Below are 20,632 nucleotides of genomic sequence, written 5' to 3' on the forward strand. Positions count from 1 at the left end.
GTGTGCGCAGAATAAGAGTACCAATCGGCCCAGCTCTGGACTACTTCACCCCCTTCCTATTCCCCGGCGACCATGGTCGCATCTGGCCCTGGACTTCGTCACTGGGTTGCCCGCTTCTGAGGGGAACACGGTCGTTCTGACTATCGTGGACAGATTCAGCAAGTTCGCCCACTTTGTGCCAATTGCCAAGCTTCCCTCTGCCTCGGAGACGTCCGAGATCCTGGTTAGGGAGGTTTTCAGGGTCCACGGTTTGCCCAGTGATATCGTTTCCGACCGTGGCCCTCAGTTTACCTCTGCTGTCTGGAAGTCCTTCTGTTTGGCCATTGGAGCTACAGTCAGTCTCACATCTGGTTTTCACCCCCAATCCAATGGTCAGGCGGAGAGAGCCAACCAGAGGATGGAATCCACGCTACGCTGCCTGGTCTCTTCCAACCCCACCTCCTGGGTCTCTCAGTTGCCTTGGGTTGAGTATGCCCACAATACTCTCCCTACATCTGCCACTGGGATGTCTCCCTTCCAGTGCCTGTATGGCTACCAACCTCCCCTGTTCCCTTCTCAGGAGAAGGAGCTCTCAGTGCCTTCTGTTCAGGCCCATATTCGTCGTTGCCACCGGACCTGGCATCGGGCCAGAAAGGCACTCCTTAGGAGTTTCGGACCGGTATCAGCTCCAGGCGAATCGTCGCCGGATCCCCGCTCCCACCTATTCCATCGGAGATAGGGTCTGGTTGGCCACACGGGATCTTCCGTTACGGACTGAGTCTAGGAAGTTGTTACCGAAGTTCATTGGTCCGTTTGTGGTGGAGAAGGTGATCAATCCGGTGGCAGTTCGACTCAAACTCCCGAGGACGCTCAGAGTCCATCCCACCTTTCATGTCTCCTGCCTCAAGCCTGTTTTCCTCAGTCCTCTGTTGCCTCCTCCGCCTCCTCCTCCTCCTCCTCGGATGATCGGAGGTGGTCCTGCCTACACGGTGCGTCGCATCATGGATTCCAGACGGCGGGGCCGGGGTTTCCAGTATCTCGTGGACTGGGAGGGGGTATGGTCCTGAAGAGAGGAGTTGGATTCCGCGGCGACAGGTCCTAGATGCTGACCTCATCAGTGACTTCTACCGCCTCCATCCTGGCGCTCCGGGGAGTCCGCCCGGTGGCGTTCGTCGGAGGGGGGTACTGTAACGATCCCGGCAGTCTGAGTCGGGTCCTGTCTGGTGACTAGTTTTTCTGTTCGTGATCTCCAGTTTCCCGAGGGTTCGGGAACGCTCCGGGGAGCTCTCTTGATTTCCGCACCTGCATCCCATCAGCAATCTGCACACCTGGTCCTGATCATCACCCTTCTTAGGCTCTGGCCTAACATCCATTCCCTGCCGGATCGTTAGCCATGAACAGTAGGTTTACCAGAGTATCAGTCTTAGAGCCTAGCGTTAGTTTTGTTGTTTTTGCACCTTGTTGGTTTGTTGCTTACTTACCCCCGTTTTGTTCCATCTGCAGTCACCCGTCCGGAACCTTCATCCAACCTCTGCCTGGTGGTCGGCGGCTGCCGACCCCAGGATGGGATCAACCACTGCACCCCCAACAACTAATCAACGCCGCCCGCTCTGTTCCCTGGATTATTCAGCATCACTCTTGAATTTGTAATAAACACTCACCTTCGTTTCAACTTACCTTGTCCTGGTCTGCTTCTGGGTTCTGGCTTAGCAACTCGTGACAGAAGTAAAAGTAAAAGTATATATAAATAGTCAAGTAAAGTACAGATACCCCCAAAAAACTACATAAGTAGTACTTTAAAGTATTTTTACTTAAGTACTTTACACCACTGCTTCCAATACTGTTTTCACCTTTACTATGTTTTCAGAGAAGAGACAAAGGGCAGAGACTTCATTATCATTTTCAGATGCAAATAGGTACAGTATTCTGGATATAGTACAGATGCCAATAGGTACAGTATTCTGGATATAGTACAGATGCCAATAGGTACAGTATTCTGGATATAGTACAGATGCCAATAGGTACAGTATTCTGGATATAGTACAGATGCCAATAGGTACAGTATTCTGGATATAGTACAGATGCCAATAGGTACAGTGTTCTGGATATAGTACAGATGTAAATAGGTACAGTATTTGGATATAGTGCAGATGTTTAGTTTAGAAGTACAGCACACACATCCAGTAATTTGCAAATGCAGTGTCTAAAAAGTAAAGTGATGAAAGAATGTCGAAAGCCCCTGGTTAAAACGTTAGAATTAGCATTCAAATGTGTGGGGGTCTCTACCGCATCCTTCGTTCATACTAGTGTATACCAGTGTGTGTAGGTGCATTGTAAAGAACTCACAAGGACCATTAGAGCATTACAGAACACACATTGCTGTTTTTATTAAAGCCTTGACTGGCAATAATACTGAAAAAAGTGAACTCAGAACAGATGGTGCATGGCAAGCCCACGGCTTCTCTTTTTTTGTTTTGTTTGTTTATTTGTAATTTTCCTTCATTTTTTTGTAAGAGTACATTAACTCCTGCTTTTATTGTAGCATGGATAACATCAATAAAAGAGAAAAAGAAATATACAACTTATATTACACTGTGTTATGAACAAAATATAAATCTATAACTCTATGTTATATTTACATAATTATCTTTCTCCATTTTTCAAGTTGAGATGGTAAGATACGTTTTTATTTTTTACTAACTCTGACTTTGTTTTGAGCTCCACTCATGACATTTGATTGTCTTAATTATTATAATCTTCATCTCCATCATCATCATCATCATCGTCGCTGTATCAGCCAACCTCACTAGTGTCTAGCTCCCTATCTACATAACCTGCTCATTAACAACTCTGGACCCTATTCATTAGTCTAACTAGAGCCCAGTGTTTGTCCTGGTCAGGTCACATGGTCAGGTCACAAAACTCCTGGCCCTAAGTACAGTATAATACCTCAGTATGTGGCAGACCTAGCCAGCTGGGATGATTGAATTTGTAACCCCCTCCTTTTCCCCACACTGTCTAGTCTACTTATCTAACCTACAGCTTCCAGACAGAATACAGGACACCCTCTCTCCAGCATTAGGTCTCACCATGGCCTGATTGTGAGGGTGTCTGTATCGCCAAGTATGATTGACTGTGAGGCTCACTATCTGGCAATAGGCATGGTTGTGATTGATTGTGTAAGAGAAACATCTACAGCAAGCATGACTGGGCTGGGTCACTATCTGGCAGCACACCTGTAGAGTGAGAGGACATGGCTAATGGCTAGGCCATAGGGTGGAGCTAAAACAAAGTAAAGTCTCCAGAGTTCTGGAGTCACATAGATATGACTGGTCATCTTACTGAATGTCAGGTTATGCTGTGGAACATTGTTGGATAGGCAAAGTAAACACTGATTTTCCTATGGGTCAAACGTGTGTGTGTATGTTCTGATCACGTCCTAATTTGATCCAAATCCTGATCGCGTTAATAGAAATTTGCACAACTGTGTCTGCTAGTAATTTGTGTGTGTCTGCTGTGTGTGTGTGTCTGTGTCCGCCAGCCTCAATGATGTTCCACGGCATCTCAGTGAAAATAGCAACCCTAGTAAACGAGAGCCTTGCTCCTTTGTTCAGAGAAAACCGAATAGAATAATATAGCTGTTTTCTTTTATCTTCATAAAAAGAAAGAAAGTAGAAGAAACTTCACATTATACATGAACCATTACAAAAAAAAGATCACCTTCTTCTTTTCTCTGACCACACAGAGTCTGAGTGCTTTTAGAAATGGGTTTGGACATAAAAGGGTTAAGTTGTCAAGATGAGGGACGCAGATGGGGAGAGAGTTAGTGAATAGAAAGTCCTGTCTCCTTCACGAAGAACGACAGCCGTTCGTTCGCTGCCATCCGTGTCGCTCTACCTCCTCACACAGCGTCCATATAGGATTAATACTAAACAAACAGAACAAATAAAAACAGAAACCAAAAAATGTAAATTAAAACTCAAGTAAAAAGTAAAAGGACAACATTAGATGTAAATACTCTAAAGCAGCTAAATATAATAATGCTTCATTGACCGAATAAGTTTCATATTGGTCATAAAAACCCAATAGAGGACAAAATAAATTATACTGTACATAACTTACTAAAACTTAAAGAAATGCTGACCATCATTATAATTATTGTTAATAATATTATTACACTAGAGGCAGTTTGAATAAAAATAATAAAATACAGTATTCAAATACAAACGAAACACTGACGTGCTGATAAAACGATCAGCTCCTCCCAATAAGAACAGCAGAATGACGTGTTTTGGGGACACGGACGGGGACAGAGTAAGACACAGGGGGACATAGAGGGGGACTCTCAGAGAGAGGGACAGAACGGGGACAGACAGCAGAGACTTTAAATTACCAGTAGAAGCCCACAGGAACCCACCAAACTTCTATAACAAAATACACACCAACTTTGTGTGATATCAGTTGGGAGTATTATGAGATGGTTTGGGTTGTGGGTTTGGCTGGATCAGTTGGCAGCGGAGTAGAGTTGTTATGGGGTTTCAATTGGGGAACTGGGACTTGGGAATGTGTGTGTGTGTGAGTGTACAAGAGAGCCATAGGGCTTTCTCTGTCTCTCTACACCAGGATACTGAAGTTCTGGGGGCTCACAGGGGAAACTCCAGTGTTGTCTGTTTGTCTTGGAAAGGGACAGAGTTCTGGGACCTAGTGATGACTAGACCAGCTCACACAGACTAAACACACACACACACACACACAGCAAGTTTGCTTACACACACTCTCACACACATACAGGGGGATGTTTCATATCTAAAATAAACCCTTGTTTGTACCTTCCAAAGACACAAAGTCCTCATGATCAGAATAAAGGAAAGGTAAACAAAAGGTAAAAGAGCGAGAGTGTAACAGGAGAGAAGAGGGTTGGTGGGAGATTGTCTCATCACACAGTACTGTCCAAGCTTGCCCATGATGAGAGACTCTGAGGTCCCCCCCCACAGTCCCCTGAAGTGAGCCGGTCCTCACAGTCCAACACTGGCCCTGACTGGACTGTCCCATTTTGACTCTCATAAGGGGAGTCACACACACACACACAGAGGGAGGATATCAGCTGATAGTACACTGCAGAGTTGAAGAAAGAATAATAATTGTAAATAAAAATTTTGCTTTGACTTCTGTCAGGTGCTTTACAATGAAAAGGGAAAAATTCTATTTTGTATCTATTATTAAAACTGTAGCACAAAAACAACAAATCACATTCACAAGCCACTTGTTGGCACCGTGTACCTGAGTGAGAATATCATAGAACCAAGAAGAAAAAAAAGCTGTTTTAAAAGTGTCTCTTTTATAAACAAACAGGTCGACCTTTTTAAGTGTCTCTTTAATCAACTGACAGGCCTGCTGTTTTAAAAAAATGTATCTTTGAAGTCAAACTGGTCTAAAAGGTTGTTTTTTCTGTGTTTTCTCCTCATATTGTAGCTTACTCATGACATAATGTATATCTCATCATGCCTCTATGGCGTACACAGCAGTAATACTCTAGTACTCTGTAGAACTTTGTAGTACTTTGTTAGTATGCTGTAGTACTGTGTAGTACTCAGCAGAAGTCACGGCAATCAGCTCTTCTCCTCCTAGACTCCAGTCGGTGTAACAGTCAGTGTGAGTGACAGGTCCTGTGCTTGATTTCATTGGTCGGTTGCTGGTATCGGGATTCCAATGGGAGGGGCTTGGCTCTGAGATCCCAGAGTCCTTGTTGGTTAAGGGGTAAAGGAGGGCGAGGTTTGTGACATTGGATGTGATTGGATATAAGGGACGGATAGTCTCTCAGGATTGGTGGACGGACGGGGGTGTTTCCAGCAAGAAGCTGGGTATCTGATTCTGATTCGCTCTGCTTCCAGATTATTGGTGGTTGTCGTTATCACTTCCATAATCTCCCTCCTCGTCCTCATAATCAAAGTCGTCGTACGCATCACCGTTGCTGTCGTCCAATCGCAGCTCCTCCTGTTTGACTCGGGTCTCGTCTCCCTTGAGGCTGGGGTGGTAGGGGGTCTGGAGGGGTGGGGCGGCAGGTTCGGGGCTGCTGGACAGTGAGGAGTGCTCCGAGGGCATCTGGGGGGAGGGCAAGCCTGCCATGGAGAGGGCACCTGGGTACACCACGCCCGCCGAGGACAGGGGCAGCTGGGCCTGTTGTCTGGAGAAAAACACAATACAACAGTTAGTACAGTATAATAACATAATATAATGTAGAAATCTGGATGAATAAAATTAAATCCATCAAATGCATTTATATAGCTATTTTTACAGTCAACTGTTGACACAACGTGCTTTATAGTAAACTCAGACCACAAAGAAAAGTTACACAATGGTAAGGAAAAACTCTTTAGAAAAAACTCCTTGCGAGGAAATACTTTATCCCACAGTCGGAAGTTTGTGTGTGTGTGGTTTTAGTTGGTTACTCACTCACCCCACAGTGAAGTACTGTCTCATCTCCTGCCGGCGGTTCCTCATAATGGCCTTGTACTCTCCAATCCTCAGCTTCTTCCCGTCCACCAGACAGGTTCGTTTGGGCCGGGGTTTGTACTTGTAGTCAGGGTACTTCTCCAGGTGCTGCTTGCTCAGCCTGGCCTGCTCCTCATAGTATGGCTGCTTCTCTAGGTTAGTCATGGACTTCCAACGAGAACCTGGAGAGAGAGGGAGGATGGTAGAGGGAGAGAGGGAGAGGGAGAGGGGGAGAGAGAGGGAGGGAGAGAGCGAGGGAGAGCGAGTTGAAAGCAGGTTAAGTGTCGTCCTCGTTCACTGTGCTCATCTCATCATTAGAGTTCAAAATGATTACCTCACTCTGTCTGTCCTCATTGACCTTATTAACACACACACACACGAGCGTGCAAGCAGACACACACACCGACACACATAAGCATGCAAGCAGGCACACAAGCAAGCACACAGCAAGCATGCACGTAATTGTATTTAAATACAATACGTACAATATGTTCACAGCCTCTTTGCAGAAGACCTACCAAATTCTAAACCACCAAAACACATCTTCTCCAATCTGGCTCTTTACAGTGTATCTGGCTGCAGTGTATAAGCATGCATGTGTGTCTATCGTGATCTGGCCCCAGTGTGTGTGGTGGGGTGTGTGTGTATCTGGGCTGAATTTACACGCTTGCTCCTACTGCATGTTAATGGTTAAAAGCTGTCTGTGCTGGCCTGGTTAGCTACCACACTACTTTACCTTCCCTGCTGGAATAGGAAACTCCTTCTGTTAACAATCGAGAGCAGGCCCTTATTAAAACCAGATTTCCCTGTGTTATAAAACGTTTAGGAGGTCTTTAAAATGTCAAACACAATCCCAGAGGTCTGGGGAGAATGTCACAGACTGGAGTGCTTGTTTAATGCATAATGAATTATATCATCATTGTTGGAGCTCTCCGTTCACTCTCCAGAGCTAGTCATTAAGAGCTAGTTCCACAATACCGCTTCTTGTGAGGAACAGGGAACGATGTGTGTGTGTGTGTCGTGTGTGTGTGTGTGCGTGTATGTGGATTGTGTCGCGTCTCTCTCCCAGCCTTAGACGTTGTGTGTCTCTGGGGACCCCGCTAGGTTCACAGCCCTCCGTCTCAGTAGCACTGCTAGCTAACTACACTACAGATGTTCAGGCAACCAAAGATAAGAACGGGACAAAAGATACTGTCAATCAGAGTGCTGCTGTCACAAAGAGAGACGGAGGTACGGTGTGCGATAGGGGCCACACAGAGCACAGTGACAATGACTGAGTACTGATGTGGTGTAGCTAGGGAGGAAGGGAATAGAGAAACACACACACAAGAAAGCAGGCAGGCAAGCATGCATACACACATGTACATAACTAAGTACATGGAGAAGTAATTTCCATAGAGAGGAGTTGAGGGGGAGAGGGCAGAGAGATCATGTATTCTTCTGCGCCTGAGGAACACAGAGAGAGAGAGAGAGAGCGAGAGAGAGAGAGAGAGAGAGCGAGAGAGAGAGAGAGAGAGAGAGAGAGAGAGAGAGAGAGAGAGAGAGAGAGAGAGAGAGAGAGAGAGAGAGAGAGAGCGCAGCCTGGCCACACCACAAGGGATCAGCTCATTCTCATGCCTCTCTCTCCCCCTGTCTTCCATCTTCCACTCTCTCTCTATTCTTCCCTGAAAGGCAGGCACACTCCTTCTCTCCCCTCTCACACCCCCCTTTCCCTCCTCTCCTTGTCTGGAGGGGGTCTTAGTCTTACCGAGGATTTTGCTGATGTTGGAGTTGTGCATGTCGGGGAAAGCCTGGAGAATCTTCCTCCTCTCATCCTTTGCCCAGACCATGAAAGCATTCATGGGTCGTTTAATGTGCGGTTCGCTGTTGCCTCGGCCCCGGGCCTCACGGAACATCCTGGAATCAGACACACTGGGGCTGCCTGTGGGAGGGAGTGGGAGAGAGGGGATGTATACACATACATTAACACAATCAAACACACTTATTCATATATGCATACAGTCTTAGACACACACACACACACTGTTTAAGACAAAGTACAAACGCATGTTTGTGCACACACTCACACACACACACATACCATCTGAGTCTCCACTCATGGTGAAGTCCATCATGGCGTGGCTGAACTTCTCTCTGTCCTCTGACTGCTGCTTTAGCTGGTGGCTCAGACTCTCCAGAGCTGCCTTGTCCTGGAGAGGAGAGAGACAAACAGTCAGTCAATCAGTCAGTCAACATGGAAACCAATCAATCAATTATCTATAGACAATCAATCAATCTTTAGACACATTAGACTGCTTTGTTCTCAGGGGGGAGAGAGACACAGGCGTCAGTCAATCAAGATGTTAGGTTAACATATCAGTCAATAACCAGGCTATAAAGCTATTGATTAGCACATGTAGATACTGTATGTTGGATGTGTGTCAGAGGGTGTGTGTACCTGTGTTGTTAGGCTTGCTTAGTGGGGGCAGAGGGCATAGTTAGTTGGCACTAAAGCATTGTGCTCTGGTCTGTAACCAGCCTGTCTATGTGGCAGGGTGGAGACAAGGGGGGCAGAGGGCAAGACTGGCACTAAAACAGGTAACAGCTGACGACGTTGAGATTATGTTTGTGTCCATCTGCTCTGATTGGATGTGTGTGTGTATGGGAATGACTGTGTATGTGTGTGTGTGTTATATCCCAGCAGCCACCTGCATGGTTATGCTGGATGTCTCTCTCCCTCTCTGTGAGGCCCTTGGGGTCGATCCATTAGAGAGAGAGAGACGCTCCACACACACGCCTGCATTTATAGCTTAATTATACGATTAGAATCCATCCCAAAAGCGGTGCATCTTTAAAAACAACACTCCAGCCCTGGCCTAACCATTAGAAGATGACCCAGACAGACTGGCACCAGCCTAATGAAATGCATGTCGCTGTTTTACAGCACTACAATTTAATTGTTCAGCTGAGATAATTCATCAGATTTGAATAAATATAATCGCTAAAGAGAGGGAACGAGAGAGACAGAGAGAGGAGGAGAGAGAGTGGAGACAGTGATAAAGAAAGAGAACAAGTGTGAGAAAGGGATTTGTCTGCGTAAAACTATTTCAGGGAAAAATGCTGCAGAGGTGACTTGCAGGCGAAATAAGTGACACTAGATAACTCCCTGTCCCAGATATTGAAACACTGCTAGTATTGATCAGTGTCTGTGTCATTGTATGTATGGAATGTTCACTGCAACCTCAAAGCCAATCAATCCCAAACCATTTAAAGGGTTGAAGAATGGTTTACTGATATCAATAACCACTTAAGGTACTACTGATTGAGGATCTATAATTTTTAGGACCAAACAATGTCAGAGTTGAGAATAAGTTGAGGTATGGAAGTTGTTTAACAAACTGAACGCAAAACGCAGGCACCATGTGCTACAGAGGTAACCTTCAGTCAGAGTTATAGTATAGTAGACAACCTACACATTGTTCTATTCATGTGTTAGAAATCAGCTGGCCATGGTCTGCTCTATTTTACACTATAGAGGACTGAGACTGAGAGAAGCAGAGGATGATTATTCTATTGTTGTTCATCCAGCTTCATCCATCCACCCAGCAATCAGGACAATTATAACCCCAGAGGATTAGGGGAGAGCTGGGCAGAGAATAGTGGACGTGTCAGGTCCCTATGGAGCTTCGGCTATGGGGTTCACATTGAAAGTCAACTCTGAATAAATTACTTGCTTTAAATGCAAGATTGTCCATTTTAGGTATGAGACTGTAAATGTGTCAGGAGAGAGGGAAAGGAGAGAGAGAGAGGGAGAGAGAGAGAGAGAGAGAGAGAGAGAGAGAGAGAGAGAGAGAGAGAGAGAGAGAGAGAGAGAGAGAGAGAGAGAGAGAGAGGGGAGAGAGAGAGAGAGAGAGAGAGGAGAGAGAGAGAGAGAGAGAGAGAGAGGAGAGAGAGAGAAAGAGAGAGAGACAGAGAGAGAGACAGAGAGAGAGAGAGAGAGAGAGAGAGAGAGAGAAAGAGAGAGAGCTGTTGAATGTCAGCAGTGCAGATGCTCTTTAAGATCCAACGCGCTGCTGTGCTTGTGTGTGTGTGTGCCTCTGTGTGTGCACCAGCTGACTCCCAGTGTGTTTAACAAATAACCACAATTTAGCCACGCTGCCGAGAAGCAGGCGCCGTCACTTCGTATTAGCTTCTCCTCGACGCTTCGCTAGCAGGCTCCCCGGCCCTCCTCCTGCATCCCCTACCTCCCCCGCTTCCTCCAGCCTCCCCCAACACCCACCCTGCCCCGAGCACGCCTCACAGACACACACACACTCATTACCTCAGCCAAGGGTTCCTCTAGCTGACTAATGTACCTTTACTGCTCACAGGTTATTGACAATTATGTAGACCGTTTCAATATATACCGACATAATGCTGAATTACATTTCATCTTAATGTATCATATTATATCATATTAAACTATATTGTGTGGTAATGTGTTGTAATATATTTTATAAAGGTAAATTATACTAGAATATTACATTAAATTCTAACATATTGTATCATATTACACCACATTGTAGGATAATATAGTGCATTGCAGTACAAATATACAGTGAGGGAAAAAAGTATTTGATCCCCTGCTGATTTTGTACATTTGCCCACTGACAAAGAAATGATCAGTCTATAATTTTAATGGTAGGTTTATTTGAACAATGAGAGACAGAATAACAACAAAAAAATCCAGAAAAACGCATGTCAAAAATGTTATACATTTATTTGCATTTTAATGAGGGAAATAAGTATTTGACCCCCTCTCAATCAGAAAGATTTCTGGCTCCCAGGTGTCTTTTATGCAGGTAACGAGCTGAGATTAGGAGTACACTCTTAAATGGAGTGCTCCTAATCTCAGTTTGTTACCTGTATAAAAGACACCTGTCCACAGAAGCAATCAATCAATCAGATTCCAAACTCTCCACCATGGCCAAGACCAGAGAGCTCTCCAAGGATGTCAGGGACAAGTTTGTAGACCTACACAAGGCTGGAATGGGCTACAAGACCATCGCCAAGCAGCTTGGTGAGAAGGTGACAACAGTTGGTGCGATTATTCGCAAATGGAAGAAACATAAAATAACTGTCAATCTCCCTCGGCCTGGGGCTCCATGCAAGATCTCACCTTGTGGAGTTGCAATGATCATGAGAACGGTGAGGAATCAGCCCAGAACTACACAGGAGGATCTTGTCAATGATCTCAAGGCAGCTGGGACCATAGTCACCAAGAAAACAATTGGTAACACTACGCCGCGAAGGACTGAAATCCTGCAGCGCCCGCAAGGTCCCCCTGCTCAAGAAAGCACATATACATTCCCATCTGAAGTTTGCCAATGAACATGAATGATTCAGAGGAGAACTGGGTGAAAGTGTTGTGGTTAGATGAGACCAAAATGGAGCTCTTTGGCATCAACTCAACTCGCCGTGTTTGGAGGAGGAGGAATGCTGCCTATGACCCCAAGAACACCACCCCCACCGTCAAACATGGAGGTGGAAACATCCATGATTTTTTTGTTGTCATTCTGTCTCTCACTGTTAAAATAAACCTACCATTAAAATTATAGACTGATCATTTCTTTGTCAGTGGGCAAACGTACAAAATCAGCAGGCGATTAAATATTTTTTTCCTCACTGTATATATATATATATTTTTACATTTTTGTCATTTAGCAGACTTAACATTAGTGCATTCATTTTATGATACTGTAGCTAGGTGGGACAACCACATATCACAGGCATAGAAAGTGTAATGGAAAGTGAATGTTTCCTCAATAAAGTGGCTATCAGTAGGGTCAGAGCTTGAAAAGGGGAGGGGTTGTCTAGTGCAAGTGCTGGTTCATTTTGTTATTATTATTATTATTATTTTATTTTTTTATCATAATGTAGCTACTTTTCTAGAGGGGAATTTATTCCTATTTCTTAAATCCAAGGTCAGGATACAGGGTTATATCCTGTTAATACAACATAAGTAATGTATGAGGACAGAAGGCATGTGGTTGTGTTTAAAAAATAATACTTGGAAGGTTAGGGATGTACTAACATATCTGACCTTGTCGGAGCGTCCGTTGTTGAGGCTGAGGTTGTTGACAGCGGCCACCTTGGCGTCCAACACCTGCTGTTCTCTCTTCAGCTGCTCCTTCATCTGCCTGGCCTCAGCGAAAGCCTTGGTCACAGCCTCATGGTCATTCAGATAGCCCCCCGAGGACAGGGATGACAGCAGGTCTGATGAGGGAGAGAGACAGACACAGAGAAGAGGATATGTTAATATTAGAGACTGGATGACAGGACATGGATGACAACAGGTCTGGAGAGACACACAGACACACAGACACACAGACACACAGGAGAGCATGTTCCTAATAAAAACTAAATGAGGGGAAATATCAGGAATTCTGTTTTTTTTTGTAATTTATTTGTGTGTATTTTAGTTTGAATTAAATCATATACAGTTGAAGTCGGAAGTTTACATCCACCTTAGCCAAAAACATTTAAAATCAGTTTTTCACAATTCCTGACATTTAATCCTAGTAAAAATTCCCTGTCTTAAGTCAGTTAGGATCACCACTTTATTTTAAGAATGTGAAATGTCAGAATAATAGTAGAGAGAATTATTTATTTCAGGTTTTATTTATTTCATCACATTCCCAGTGGGTCAGAAGTTTACATACACTCAATTAGTATTTGGTAGCATTGCCTTTAAATTGTTTAACTTGGGTCAAACGTTTCGGGTAGCCTTCCACAAGCTTCCCACAATAAGTTGGGTGAATTTTGGCCCATTCCTCCTGACAGAGCTGGTGTAACTGAGTCAGGTTTGTAGGCCTCCTTGCTCGCACATGCTTTTTCAGTTCTGCCCACAACTTTTCTATAGGATTGAGGTCAGGGCTTTGTGATGGCCACTCCAATACCTTGACTTTGTTGTCCTTAAGCCATTGTCCATTTGGAAGACCCATTTGCGACCAAGCTTTAACTTCCTGACTGATGTCTTGAGATGTTGCTTCAATATATCCACATCATTTTCCTTCCTCATGATGCCATTTATTTTGTGAAGTGCACCAGTCCCTCCTGCAGCAAAGCACCCCCACAGCATCATGCTGCCACCCCCGTGCTTCACGGTTGGGATGGTGTTCTGCTTGCAAGTACCCCCTTTTTCCTCCAAACATAACGATGGTCATTATGGCCAAACAGTTCTATTTTTGTTTAATCAGACCAGAGGGCATTTCTCCAAAAAGTACGATCTTTGTCCCCATGTGCAGTTGCAAACTGTAGTCTGGCTTTTTTATGGTGGTTTTGGAGCGGTGACTTCTTCCTTGCTGAGCGGCCTTTCAGGTTATGTTGATATATTACTTGTTTTACTGTGGATATAGATACTTTTGTACCTGTTTCCTCCAGCATCTTCACAAGGACCTTTGCTGTTGTTCAGGGATTGTTTTGCACTTTTTGCACCAAAGTACGTTCATCTCTAGGAGACAGAACGCGTCTCCTTCCTGAGCGGTATGATGACTGTGTGGTCCCATGGTGTTTATACTTGCATACTATTGTTTGTACAGATGAACGTGGTACCTTCAGGCGTTTGGAAATTGTTCCCAAGGATGAACCAGACTTGTGGAGGTCTACAATTGTATTTCTGAGGTCTTGGCTGATTTATTTTGATTTTCCCATGATGTCAAGCAAAGAGGCACTGAGTTTGAAGGTAGGCCTTGAAATACATCCACAGGTACACCTCCAATTGACTCAAATGATGTCAATTAGCCTACCAGAAGCTTTTAAAGCCATGACATCATTTTCTGGAATTTTCCAAGCTGTTTAAAGGCACCGTCAACTTAGTGTATGTAAACTTCTGACCCACTGGAATTGTGATACAGTGAATTATAAGTGAAATAATCTGTCTGTAAACAATTGTTGGAAAGATTACTTGTGTCATGCACAAAGTAGATGTCCTAACTGACTTGCCAAAACTATAGTTTGTTAACAAGTAATTTGTGGAGTGGTTGAAAAACGAGTTTTAATGACTCCAACCTAAGTGTATGTAAACTTCCGACTTCAACTGTATATACCAAAAAAATTGAATAAAAATAGAATAGAATAGAACGTTATTGTTCAACTGTAAATGGAAACTTGTACTGTATGTCTCTGTTTGTCAGATTGCAGATCGCTCCAGCTCTTTAAGAGATAAACTATTTGGAGGTAAATAGTCTCTAAGGCCATCCAGAATAAGCACTGTCCTTAACCACTGTGAGGTACGGTAAAAACATGACCATACACACAACCAGAGGGGAAACACCCGTACATGCAGTCGCACAAACACCCAGACACAGACTGACCAGTTGACTGCTAAGGCTGTGTGTGTGACTCAGTTTGTACCTGTGGCCAGGTCTGCGCTCTCTTAGCCTCCACTGAGAGACAGAGGCCTTCAGATCACACGCATGCACGCACGCACCCACACACACTCACACCCCTGTCAAAACACTGCCACTGTCTCTTCACAGCAGTTCTGTCACTAGCAATACAGGGGCCATTTTAAGTCTGGATGTTATTTACCGTGGTGAATGTCACTCCCACCCAGCGGCAGATAGAAACACATGTAGAACAGTAAACACAGTGTGCACAGGCATCCTGACAGACCATCTAAAGCCCAATCCCTCAAATCTCCAATCTCCACATCATTCAGATTTATTTAAAAGCTCCTATTTTTTTCTCTCCAGCAGTCCTCCTGAAAGGGGATACAGTTTTTTTTACACAAATACACACACACGCATGCGCGGTTGCACACACACAAACACACACACACACACCTCCTTTCCGCCTGCCTGTCCACACTCACAAACACACACATTCCCTCACTGTCCATTCATTTTTTTCATCCAAAAGCTCATGGAATTCTTTGAAGAGTAGAAAAGCGCAGGCAGGCAGCATCCCGGAAAGATTACTCCTATTAAATCCAAAATCCTGCTAATTTGCCCGTCCGGAAACATCTGCCCAACGCATATCAAAGATGATTCTCTACTTCTTTTCAGCGTTGTTATTTGCATTATTGCAGCGGCTTAGCGGAGGGATGGAGGGATGGAGGGATGGAGGGATGGAGGGATGGAGGGATGGAGGAATGAGGGAGGCCGTGCTATCGCTCTCTCCCCATCTCTGGGTTATCTCTAACAAAGAGCTGCTCCAAGCTTATGGCCCTTTATCTATCACTAATCCCTCCTGCTAATGCCATCTCAGGGCAGATTACGCTCTCAGATTTGTAATGACAGAGGAGTGAACTCTTTCAGAAGTTATAACGGCAAAATCGGATGCAGAGGGCTGGAGAGAGAGAGAGACCGCTGAGGTGGGCTGTGATGGCTGGCTTGCTGGATGGTAGTGGGTTTTAATCTGCATTCAATGTGTGTGTGTGTTTGTGTGGATAGAAATAGGGGATATGAACGTGTGTGTGTGTGTGAGCAGAGATGGACTGGGTCTGCGTTCTTCTCTCTTTTAATGTGTGTGTGTGTGTGAGTGTGTGTGTGCATGTGCACATGTGTGTACTGTGTGTGTGTCCTTGTGTATCTGATTGCCAACCTAGGCATGACCCAGATAGGAGGGCTGGGGCCAACAGTGAGCCCAAACTCTACCCTACCCTGCCCCTCACTCTGCTCTGCCCTGGCACTAACGCATCAGAGTGGCCACACACTGTTGAAATTAGAGAGTCACACAGAGTGGGTCTCAGCAGTAGAGGTCACAGACACTGACAGGCTTTCAGAGTTCAGTCCTTCAGATCAGACTCTCTCAGACTGTTATTGTGGAGAGATCGGAATTGTGGGAGACAGACTGATGGAAGTCAAGGACAGATGCTGTGATGAGACTGGACAGAGAGAAGCACGCACGCACACATACACACAACCAATGAATAATAACCATGTGTTATTAAATCCATTTCATGTCATAACTCCCTGTCTCTCCATGTTTGACTGCAATAGCTAACAACATGAATCTTCTTCTGACCTGGTAAACACTCTAACATTAACAGATGGAAACAGACTGTGTGCCGTGGCAGCAGGCAGACAATCATTGGGATCTAAATTGAACGGCTTGCCTCAACATGTTCCGTCTGAAACTTTACAACCTAATCCATTTTTCAGAACAAAAAACATCTGGGATGTAAATCCACTAATCTGCTATTAAATCCTGTGATTTGTTGAAAAACACTGAGATTAGAAAGAATACAAGTTAGAAATGGAGAGGGGTGTGTGTATTAGAATGTGTGTGTGTATTATAATAGCTGTGTGTGTGTGTGTTTGTGTGTGAGTTCTAACAGCCGTGCCGTGTGTTTATAATAGCCTTGTGTGTGTGTGTGTGTGTGTGTGTGTGTGTGTGTGTGTGTGTGTGTGTGTGTGTGTGTGTGTGTGTGTGTGTGTGTGTGTGTGTGTGTGTGTGTGTGTGTGTGTGTGTGTGTGTGTGTGTGTGTGTGTGTACCGTTCTGTAAGAGGCTTGTCTAATCTCATCTCTGATATGTCCTGTCTGTCACACAGCTACTCTATTCATCTGAAAAACACACTCCTTCATCTCTCCTCTTCCATCACTCCATTTCCCCTCCTCCCTTCACACTCCTCCATCTCTCTACCTCCTCCTCCTCCTCCACCTCCTCCTCCTCCTCCTCCTCCTATTCAAACCCCCTCTTAACCATCCCTGCCTCTCTCAGTTGCTAATAAACGCTTCACAATAATATACCCTACAGGCGTACACAATGGGAAAACCCTAATTATAGCATATTTACATGTGTGAACACACGTTGTAGTCAGTGAACTATCAGTGTAGCATGAATAAATGACTTAAAAAACGACTTAATGGTGATGTGAGTGAAATAAATCACATGATGTCAATACATTAATTAAATCGCATTAATGTACATAGTTATTACTTAAAACATCTGCTACTACTACTAATATTATTATTGTTATTATTATTATTATTATTATTATTGTATTACTACCACTACTACTAAAAATAGTACAACATAAAAGTGTGTGTAATGTGCCGTGTCTGTAAAGTGTCTTCTCTCTGTTTTTACATAGTTAAGTGTGTGTGGGTGTGTGTATATATACTGTGTATATATATATATATATATATATATATATATATATATATATATATATATATATATATATACTGTATACACACCCACATACATTCGGAAAGTATTCAGACCCATTCACTATTTCCACATTTTCCCATTCACTCCCCCCACCCCATCAATCTACACACAATACCCCATAATGACAAAAGAAAAAACTGGTTTTTATAATTTTTTTTGCAAATGTATAAAATAAAATAAAAAAAGATCACATTTACATAATTATTCAGACCCTTTACTCAGTACTTTGTTGAAGCACCTTTGGCAGCGATTACAGACTTGAGTCTTCTTGGGTATAACGCTACAAGCTTGGCACACCTGTATTTGGGGAGTTTCTCCCATTCTTCTCTGCAGATCCTCTCAAGCTCTGTCTGGTTGAATGGGGAGCGTCGCTGCACAGCTAGTTACAGCTCTCTCCAGAGATGTTTGATCGGGTTCAAGTCCAGGGTTCTGGCTGGGGCCACTCAAAGACATTCAGAGACTTGTCCCGAAGCCACTCCTGCGTTGTCTTGGCTGTGTGCTTAGGGTTGTTGTCCTGTTGGAAGGTGAACCTTCGCCCCAGTCTGAGGTCCTGAGCGCTCTGGAGCAGGTTTTCATCAAGGATCTCTCTGTACTTTGCTTCGTTCATCTTTCCTTCGATTCTGACTAGTCTCCCGGTCCCTGCCGCTGAAAAACATCCCCACTGCATGATGCTGCCACCACCATGCTTCACCGTAGGGATGGTATTGGCCAGGTGATGAGCGGTGCCTGGTTTACTCCAGACGTGGTGCTTGGCATTCAGGACAAAGAGTTCAATCTTGTTTCTCATGGTCTGAGAGTCCTTTAGGTGCCTTTTGGCAAACTCTAAGTGGGCTGTCATGTGCCTTTTACTGAGGAGTGGCTTCCGTCTGGCCACTTTACCATAAAGGCCTGATTAGTGGAGTGCTGCAGAGATGGTTGTCCTTCTGGAAGGTTCTCCAATCTCCACAGAGGAACTCTGGAGCTCTGTCAGAGTGACCATTGGGTTCTTGGTCACCTCCCTGACCAAGGCCCTGCTCCCACGATTGCTCAGTTTGGCCGATTGGCCAGCTCTAGGAAGAGTCTTGGTGGTTCAAAACTTCTTACGTTTAAGAATGATGGAGGGCACTGTGTTCTTGGGGACCTTCAGTCATGCAGAAATGTTTTGGTACCCTTCCCCAGATCTGTGCCTCGACACAATCCTGTCTCTGAGCTCTTCGGACAATTCCTTCGACCTCATGGCTTGGTTTTTGCTCTGACATGCACGGTCAACTGTGGGACCTTACATAGACAGACGTGTGCCTTTCCAAATCATGTCCAGTCAATTGAATTTACCACAGGTGGACTCCAATCAAGTTGTAGAAACATCTCAAGGATGATCAATGGAAACAGGATGCACCTGAGCTCATAGCAAAGGGTCTGAATAGTTATCTAAATTAGGCATTTAAAAATTTAAAAAAAAAAAAACGAAAAAAAACCTGTTTTCACTTTGCCATTATGGGGTATTGCGTGTAGATTGATGAGGACATTTTTTTTTATTTAATCCATTTTAGAATAAGGCTGTAACGTAATTTTGTTTTTGAAAAAGTGAAGGGGTCTGAATACTTTCCGAATGCACTGTGTATATATGTGTGTGTTATTTTCAATGTATATATGCATGGTGAGTGGGTGCAGTCCCTTACCTATGGAGCTGACTCTGGAAGGTGGTCCTCCGATGCTGGAGGGGGCTGTGCTGTGTTTCATTAATCCGGTGCTATGGTGGCCCAGCTTCATGGTGGGGACCTGTGGGGAAGCGGGGGAGGTGGGTGACTTGCTCTCGCTTGCTGTCTTAGGCTTGGACGACAGGTTCAGGGGCTGAGCACCCTCGTCCTGCAAAATCAAAACACACCAGTTGTGGCCTAGTGGTCGCTGGGTGGGTTCAACCAATCACTGAGGATCACCTCAGACGTATGCCCAATCAGAAGGCTTGGATTGGATTCTACAGCAAGGCAGAGTGGGCAAACATGTGGCCCATCTGCTCAAACCACAGGATGAGATTCACAAAGCTAAAATACATACTGTATGTTGCTTTGCTTGTTCATCACCATATACATTTCCCCATGCCTGGGACGAGAGCCATGCACATTCTCCGCCTCCTGAAAGAGGTACTGGACATGCCATGCCTCAAGGTGAGAATTCATGCTCGTGAGTCGTGCACATGCCACACAGAAGAGGACACGCATAGCACACTTATAAAATATATTATCCACAGCACACGAGGCATACTATGCTTCACAAGGACACCATAAGAGCCCCTATCAGACACTTAACCTCTTCAAGGTCGCCCATTAAGTCCAGCTGAGAGCTTTTACAATAGCTCATAAGAATGTGGATGGAAAAAACAAGGATATAGAAAAATGCTTGTTTTTTTTTTGTATATTATAAGGCAACGTGTAAAGACTCTCTGAGAGGTGTGACCTGTTGAGTTTCAGCAGTATATTGGTAGACTTGAGGAAGACAACAGCAGTAGACAACAGTAGGAGCATCAAGCCTCAAACCCAGGGTGGATGTGTGTTAGATCACGGCGAGATGGCCAGATGTACACAGCCACTCTGTCTGATTAAAACACAACAATTAACACTCACACACAACAGGGGGTAAAGTATCCATTGTTAGCTAGGAATACATCTAGAACAGGGGTCGGTAACAAACGGACCGCTGGCCAAAACCGGCCCGCAATTTGTTTTTTGGGCACCCCAACAGTTCTTTTTTGGGGGGGTATTTTAGTTTTTGGTCAGAAAATACTGTAAAATCACCAGGAATTAATCGTACAATTATTTTAATTTAGGAAATCTGTTCCCAAGTATTCTCACGAATAAAAAGAGAGACATACAGTATGTGATTCTGTCTCAATGTAATCAAGCTATTCAATTATTAGGTTATTTTCAAATGCAATCTCTTTTTGGGCTTACTTGTGGTCATTTGCAGTGTACAAATGATTATAATTATGTTCCGGCCCCACGACCACCCGCTCTGACAAAAATTGTCTGCTGCTGAATCTAGTGGCCT

General features: G+C 44.4%; 1 protein-coding gene across 13 annotated transcripts in view; it reads right to left on the reverse strand.

The window, feature by feature from the left end:
• Window positions 1-2,339: 2,339 nt before the first annotated feature.
• LOC121575697 (transcription factor SOX-5-like) overlaps window positions 2,340-20,632 on the reverse strand; it is a 171,057-nt gene continuing 152,764 nt past the window's right edge. For 7 of the 13 annotated variants that reach the window (XM_045212368.1, XM_045212369.1, XM_045212372.1 and 4 more), the window contains 6 exons: window positions 19,267-19,453; window positions 12,524-12,705; window positions 8,552-8,660; window positions 8,219-8,392; window positions 6,437-6,653; window positions 2,340-6,163 (listed from right to left, as the gene is read on the reverse strand). In XM_045212368.1, coding sequence (XP_045068303.1) covers window positions 5,872-6,163; window positions 6,437-6,653; window positions 8,219-8,392; window positions 8,552-8,660; window positions 12,524-12,705; window positions 19,267-19,453 — 1,161 coding nt within the window. In that variant the 3' untranslated portion in view covers window positions 2,340-5,871. Of the gene's footprint in view, window positions 6,164-6,432; window positions 6,654-8,218; window positions 8,393-8,551; window positions 8,661-12,523; window positions 12,706-19,266; window positions 19,454-20,632 lie in introns of all 13 variants that reach the window. The other 6 variants (XM_045212376.1, XM_045212374.1, XM_045212373.1 and 3 more) reach the window with 3 other exon arrangements.

The sequence above is a fragment of the Coregonus clupeaformis genome, unplaced genomic scaffold (assembly GCF_020615455.1).
Source record: "Coregonus clupeaformis isolate EN_2021a unplaced genomic scaffold, ASM2061545v1 scaf0009, whole genome shotgun sequence".
In the NCBI taxonomy this organism is placed as follows: Eukaryota; Metazoa; Chordata; class Actinopteri; order Salmoniformes; family Salmonidae; genus Coregonus; species Coregonus clupeaformis.